The following is a 7436-nucleotide window of genomic DNA, read 5'->3' as shown; positions in this document are numbered from 1 at the left end:
TGTAAATTTGGGTGCAGACAGAAAGGAATGAGAATGAAGGAGATTAGAGAGAGGGGAAGGGCGCTCAGGGGGAGGGGTGGCTTGAAAGAAAAAGGTAGGCGGGCCCTGCCGAGTGGGAGGGGGGCTGCGCTCTGTGGACCCCTGCACTGAGGTTGCTCTGCTCAGCCGAGAAGGAGAAAGGCAGAAGGCCGCTGCAGTGAGGTGGGGCCAGATCCCCTCAGAGGCTGGCTAGGACCTGGTTTGCCTTCTTGTGGACCTCAGATCCCTGCAACGCCCTGGGAGCTGATGACTTAGCTTCAGAGTAAGCATGGTCAGTGACAGAGCCAAGAGGTGCTGACTGCCCTGCCAGGCCGCCTCTCTGCTTGTCACTGGGTGGAGCCCTGGCGTGGGGTGTCCCTCCAGGTGCAGGGCCTGCACTGAGGTCAGACCCCTTCTGAGGCTGCGGCACGTCTGCACAGGCACATCGCCAGCACCCTCGGGAGGCACTTGTACGCTCAGGTGAGGGAAATCCGGCGTTTTCCTCGTCATGCCTGTGCATCAGTGTCTGAGAGTGTGCTACTGCCTCCCTCGGAGGAGCCCACAACGGGTCAGCTTCTGCTTTATTTCCTTCAGAAAATACCAGCTCTCCACTCTTTTTTAAAAAAGAAAATATTTTTATTGATTTCAGGGAGGAAGGGAGAGGGAGAGAGAGAGAAACCTCAATGATGAGAGAGAATCATTGATTGGCTGCCTCCTACACGCCCCACGCTGGGCATCAAGCCTGCAATCCAGGCATGTGCCCCGACCGGGAATTGAACCGTGACCTCCTGGTTCATAGGACAACGCTCAACCACTGAGCCGTGCCTGTCGGGCTATCAGCTCTTCACTCTCGCAGCAGTATCTTATATTTTTATATACATACACTCTATGCTTTACAAGTTGTGCTTCCCTTTAGTTGTCATTTTCCTTGTTCACAAGAGCCCTGGGAGGCAGGGAAGATGGAGAGGGAGCTGGCATGAATGGGTAAGTGACATGCTCGCACTCACCCTGTGCATCCTGGTGGTGAATCTGGTGAGGGGAGTGGGAGGACGGCTCCCGAGTACTTGCTGTGTGTGTGTGTGTGTGTGTGTGTGTGTGTGCGCGTGCGCGTGCGTGTGTGTGTGTGTGTGTGTGTGTGTGTGTGTGTGTTTTCCGGGATACTCGGTAGCGAGTTGTATCTGAAGGGTTTGAGTCCCGTGCCGCTAGTTGCAGGATTGTGCTTGTTTTTCCAGCTCGCAGTCCGTTGGTCTGCTCAGGCTGTGCACCCCAAGTGAACATTGACTTGCCACTTGTATCCTAAGAAGCACAGACAGGATGGTGTAATGGAAGCAGGCACAGGGAGGAAGCTCGATCGCTGTAGCTCCCGAACGGCTTTGGGTTTGCTGTGACACGAGCGCGCGTCTGGCGTTCCCCTGTGATCTTCTCTCTCAGGTCTGTGGGCAGCGCTCAGCTCTCAGCAAGTGGGAATCGTCGGTGGTGGCTGGTGCCCCACCCAGGCTCCGCCACACCCCATTTTGACTTCATGACCGAAGTTTGATCTTGACAAAACCTCTCCCCGCCCAGCCACAGTGGCTCCGTGGTTGAGTGTCAACCTATGAACCGGGAGGTCATGGTTCAACTCCTGGTCAGGGCACCTGCCTGGGTTGTGGGCTCATAGGAGGCAGCCGATCAATGATTCTCTCTCATCAGTGATGTTTCTCTCTCTCTCCCTCTCCTTCCTCTCTGAAACCAATAAGGATATATGAAAAAACAAAAACACAAAAAACACCTCTCCCCTGTGCGCCGTGCCTCAGGCTGACAGACCCGGGAAGTCACCAGGACCCTGGGCTTGGTGTCACACAGCAGAGAGGGGTCCTGGGAAGCCGGTTTGAGCCTTTCTTGGAGCCAGAGCCTCCCGGCTGAGGCTGCCGGTTGATCATTGCCTTGCAGGCTCCATCTCTCCCACCGGCAGGACCGGTCCACTTGTCTTCGGACGTATTGTGAGTTCTTCCTCATCCATGCTGATTCCACCTGGAATATTCTTTCCTTCTCTGCTTCTACGTGCGTCCTGTCTCTGCAGGCCCAGGTCAAACTGTCGCCTTTCCCGTAGCCCCTTCCTGACGAAGCCCAGGGGACCGCTTCTCCGTCGGCTGAAGCAGTCACTGTAAATAATGTCCGTCCACCCCTTGCTCTTGGCATTCGCCCTGTCCTCCTCTCAGGCCTCCGCTCTGTTGCTGGTCTGCACGGGCGTGTAATTCTTGGGTGATGGCGTAACTGTTTGCATGTTGCCTCATCTCCTCGCCTTACCCACGAGGGCAGAGACCCCGCCACGGCGAGCACTGTGCCCTTCGTGGCAGGCGCTCGGAGCCGGCTGGTTTGAAGAGCAGGGCCGCACAGGGCTGTCAGCCCAGCTTTGAGAGTCTGGTATTTCTGTGAGGTTTTCCCCCAAGGGCTGGGAAGTCCTCCCCGAGAGACGCTCGCTCGCTGAAGTGGCATCTCGTCCCAGAGGCAGGTGTGGGCTGAACAGTGGTGAGCGAGTTTGCAGCGCTTCACGTCTGAAACATGTGAGCAGTGGAGGCGAGGGGGAAATGCTGGGTTTCCTGCACGGTCTTTCTTCCAAGGAGAGGCAACATGCATGCCTTCCCTCCCGCCTGCTACTCCAACCTTGTGTTCTGGCCACTTACAATGCAATCGTCCAATCTTAGGAAAGCAAGGACGAAAATGCGATAAGCTGACAGTGCTGTTAATGGTGAGCCACGGGACTGAGGCGAAGGAAACTGGAGAGGGGGTGAGGCTCAGGCTGCTTCCATTTATGCCCTTTTCTTGCTGTGAAAACCTGGGCGCTCCCTCTCTCTCTCTCTCTCTCTCTCTCTCTCTCTCTCTCTCTCTCGACTTTTTCATATGTGTTAACTAGAAGCAGTCAGATTTGCCTGAGTACGGTTGGGAATGAGAATGAAAGGAAAATGATGGTAGGAAGGAAACTTGAAGATTCAGGAAGGGTTCCTGGCCCGAGTGAGGTTTTGTTTTTGATTTTGGTGTGCATTTCATTCATTGCTGGTACGTGGACCAGCAATCAGAATATAAGGTTGAGATTTATGTGTTAATAACCTTGAGTCATAGAAATGCTCATGAGTCATAGAGACAGAGGTTTGGAGTTAGAAGGTCATGTGCTTCACCTTGTTGCAGATGCAGTTTCTGGTAAGGCTGCTTCCGATGCATTAGCTTTCCTGTAGCCCCTCTGAGCTCTGCTCGAGGGTGGGGTGTGCTGAAGGGGGGTGCACTGCGCATGGCATCCACGGAGCAGAGGCTGGGCCCTGGTGGAGCTGGGATGGAGCTTTCCCAGAGGATTGTGCAGGAGCATCCACCCTGAGCTGGGAGAGGGACAGGAGCCGGCCAGGGAGAACGCCGGAAGTTAGGGACTAGATCAGAGCTTCCTAATTGCGATGCTGTTATGAGATGGAGAGATCATCTCCATCCTGAGATATTATGATAATAAAAGTAGCACCCAACATGAAACATAATGATAATGAAAGTAAGTCATGCTTAGAAACATAAAATATAAATTGATGCCTAAGTCCCAGTTTACTTCAGAATAAAGTAACTTTCTAAAAGTTACTTTAAGGGCCCTGGCTGGTTTGGCTCACTGGATAGAGCACCAGCCTGCGGACTGAAGGGTCCGGGTTCGATTCCGGTCAAGGGCACATGCCCAGGTTGCGGGCTCGATCCCCAGTGGGGGGCGTGCAGGAGGCAGCTGATCAATGGTTCTCTCTCATCATTGATGTTTCTATCTCTCTCTCCCTCTTCCTTCCTCTTTGAAATCAATAACAATCTATTTAAAAGAAAAATAAAATAAAGTTCACTTTAAGGATAGTATCTCAGTCCAGTTGGGCTGTGGTCACAAACTGCCAGACACTGGGTGATTCTCAGAGGCGGAGGTTTCTCGCCGCCTCAGGCTGCGGCCCGAGTTCGCCCGCGGGTCAGGCTCCATGCGGCCTCTCTCTCCCGGGTTGCAGGCGGCTCTTCTGCTCTCTCCTTACGCGGCTGAGAGAGGGCGCAGGAGCTCTGGGTCTCGTTTATAAGGCACTGGTCCCACTCAGGAGGGCTGCCCCTGGTGCCTTAACCGCCTCCCAAAGGCCACTTCCCCAGACCCTCGCTTTGGGGGTTAGGATTTCAACATGGGAACTGGCTTTTTTTTCACTGAGCAGAATTCTGTGGAGATTTATTTAGGTTGGTGTGTGCATTGACGATTCCTTTTTTTATTGCTGATTATTATGTGGTACAGGTGTACCACAGTTTGTTCACCCACTTGGGTTTGTTTCCAGGTTATGGCTGTTATGAATAAGCTGCTATAAACATTTACATACAGGTTTTGGGGTGAATGTTACGTTTTAATTTCTGAGCTAAATCCCAGAAGTGCAGATGCTGGGTTTTATGGTTGCTCGTGGTTCTTTTTTTTTTTTTCTTTAAAGAAACTGCCAAATGTCTGAGTGATCCAGTTTTTCTACATCCTCATCAGCATTTTGTGCTGTCGTTATTTTTTAAAATAAACTTTTAATTTTAGAAGTCTTATATTTGCAGTTTTTCTGTAAATCTATTGCAGAGAGTTCCCATATACCCCATGCCCAGCTTTCCCTGTGAGCATCTTGCAGTAGTATGCTGCATTTATTACAGCAAGTATGCTAATGTTAACACACTGTTACTAAGGTGTATACTTTGTTCACATGCCTTTTGTTTTTACCCAGTGTCACATATACCCCATGCCCAGCTTTCCCTGTGAGCATCTTGCCGTAGTATGCTGCATTTATTACAGCGATACTAAGTATACTAAGGTGTATACTTTGTTCACATGCCTTTCGTTTTTACCCAGTGTCATAGGTGGTACGGGGGTAGCTGAGGAGCAGGGGGTCGGGAAGACCCAGGTTGTGTCCGCGCTGCAGGGGGTGGAGACTCAGACAAGGCCCTCAGTGGGGGCAGCTGTTCCCTTCCAGCTGAGAGACAAAGGGATTGGCTTGTCCCAGGAGGAGGCAGCCCATGTTCTAAAACGCCAGGTGTTAGGACTGTCCTTCTTTCCTGGGGCTTCTGGGACCGCCGGCCTCCGAAAAGACCTCACTAATTCATTCACCTTGTCGCCAGGTCTTCCACTTTACTTCCTTAGCTGTCGGTGGAGTTGGACTTGGAGGGATGCAGGCCCTTCTGGTGCTTTGGCAGCGGAGCGGGGAGGCCCAGGGCGAGAGGGGTCTGCCTCAGATGCTGTTAGAGGCGGCAATGCAGCCTTCCGAGCTGGGTCTGTGCCTCAGGGTTAGATCTTAATTAGCAATACATCAGGGTGCTGCTGAATAATTTAGAGTCACCAAAAGGCCAGCAAGGCCCCCTGTGCTGCTTCATTTAAGTGCAATATAAATACGGAGAGCCTTGCCCTCTGTGAAATTTTACAGCTTTCTCTAATGGCTCATTTTATTTCCGAGTTGTTGGTTTAGCCCGGGCGGCGAGCCCTCCGGGCAGCAGTGGTCTTTATGCTGAACACTTCGGCTTCTACAGATGATAGCTGTGCTTGCCATGCACGCGGGGCCAGCTGGCAGGCAGGCGTGGCTTCGTTTGTTTTGGAGACCGGAACAGTCACGCTGTACACAGGCAGGCCTCGGAGATGCGGGAGTTTAGGTCCAGACCACCACACACGGCGAGTCACACGGCTTTTTGGTTTTCCAGTGCATGAGAACCACTGATCTAGGCAGTGGTCAGCAAACTGTGGCTCACGAGCCACATGCGGCTCTTTGGCCCCTTGAGTGTGGCTCTTCCACAAAATACCGACTTCTGCGCATGGGCCACGAAGTTTCAATCGCACTGTACGTACGCGCCCGCACGTGGTATTTTGTGGAAGAGCCACACTCAAGGGGCCAAAGAGCCGCATGTGGCTCGCGAGCCGCAGTTTGCCGACCACTGCGTAGGCTATTAAGTGTGCCATACCGTTATGTCTGAAAAATAGCAATGTACACATACTTTGTTATTGCTAAAATACTTTATTGCTAAAATATGCCAACCATCATCTGAGCTTGTTGGAAACATGGCGTTGATAAACTTGCTCAACACGGGGTCTACCACAAACTTGCAGTTTATTCAAAGAAAACACAAACAACAACAACAAAGAAAACACAACCTGGTATCTGGGAAGTACAATAAAGTGAAGCAGAGTAACATACCACCGTAAAACGAGGTGGTATTCCTGTATATCGCTTTAAAAAAATGGATGAAAGGAGCCTGAGGCTTAGGGCATAATCTCCTGGCTCTGGGTCATTGCCTGTCTCGGCCGGGAAGCGGGGATCAGGGAGGGCTTCATGGAGGCGGTGGGTCCGAGCCAGATCCTCAGGAGCCAATAGGGTTTGGGCCAGAGGCCAGCAAGGAGGGAAAGCGTGTTTATGACATTTCCTGGGGTGACCCAGTTCTGATTTTTACAGCTATGTGCCTACTGTGGCTTTTTCTATCTGCTGTAAAATGCGCCTCTAGAGTTTGGGACAGTTGGTAAATAACCTCTAGGATGAAGGGGGAGGTCTAATGGTTTGGATCAGAATGTGGACCTGAGAGAGGATGGACGGAGCAGATGCCAGGGGTCCTTCACCCCCATCACTGGAGCGGAGGCCGCCTTCTTCCTGGGTTGGTGATAGGAAGTCTCATACCTTATACAAAAGCCATCCTCGGCACCTGAGACGTGTGGTAACGCCCGTGAAAGCACCCAGCACATTGCTTCATAGGCAAGAGGTGCTTGGTAATGGTCTTGTTTTAAAAAAATTACTGTTTTTAAAAAAAAATAAGGTAATGGTTTTTGAAGTTTCAAATTGTAGAATCACATAGCAGCGGTTCTCAACCTGTGGGTCGCAAACAATGAAAATACATCCTGCATATCAGATATTTACATTACGATTCATAACAGTAGCAAAATTACAGTTATGAAGTAGCCACGAAAATAATTTTATGGTTGGGGGTCACCACAACATGAGGAACTGTATTAAAGGGTCGCGGCATTAGGAAGGTTGAGAACCACTGAAAGGAGACGAAAGTAGTGGGAACCTTGGGCAACACGGCAAGGATTTTCCCAAGGAAAGACGGGAGATTCTGTGGTCTTTGTTCTAAAGGTCCCGGCTGGGGTGAGCTTGCCAGGTTGCAGTCTCGGGGAGAGCGTGCCTGGGGGATTCAGTTAACGTTGTAGGTCTTTAATATCCTTTCCAGGGAGCGCGTCCTTTAAAACGTTCTTGGCATCTTTTACATTCACTTAAAAGATTGAAACCATTGATTCCATGTATGCATTCAAGACTCCAGTTCTCTCCAAATGAAATAAAAATTGATACCCAAGGTTGTGACCTTCATAAAGTAAAATGTTGTGTACTTGTACTTGGTTTCACTAAAGATGGAAATGTAGCAGGTCATAGCTGGGGGGAAAAGCTTTA

At 51.0% G+C, this 7436-nt stretch overlaps 1 protein-coding gene across 2 annotated transcripts in view; it reads left to right on the top strand.

The window, feature by feature from the left end:
* Positions 1-891: 891 nt before the first annotated feature.
* MYO5B (myosin VB) overlaps positions 892-7436 on the top strand; it is a 186557-nt gene continuing 180012 nt past the window's right edge. The window contains exon 1 of one of the 2 annotated variants that reach the window (XM_014539705.1): positions 892-1002. In XM_014539705.1, the coding sequence (XP_014395191.1) occupies positions 907-1002 (96 nt within the window). In that variant the 5' untranslated portion in view covers positions 892-906. The remainder of the gene's footprint in view (positions 1003-7436) is intronic. The other variant, XM_005866245.2, reaches the window with a different exon arrangement.

Source organism: Myotis brandtii, unplaced genomic scaffold (genome assembly GCF_000412655.1).
Source record: "Myotis brandtii unplaced genomic scaffold, ASM41265v1 scaffold226, whole genome shotgun sequence".
Lineage (NCBI taxonomy): Eukaryota > Metazoa > Chordata > Mammalia > Chiroptera > Vespertilionidae > Myotis > Myotis brandtii.
The sequence above is the reverse complement of the archived record's forward strand: the minus strand, read 5'-3'. Positions and strand labels throughout refer to the sequence as shown.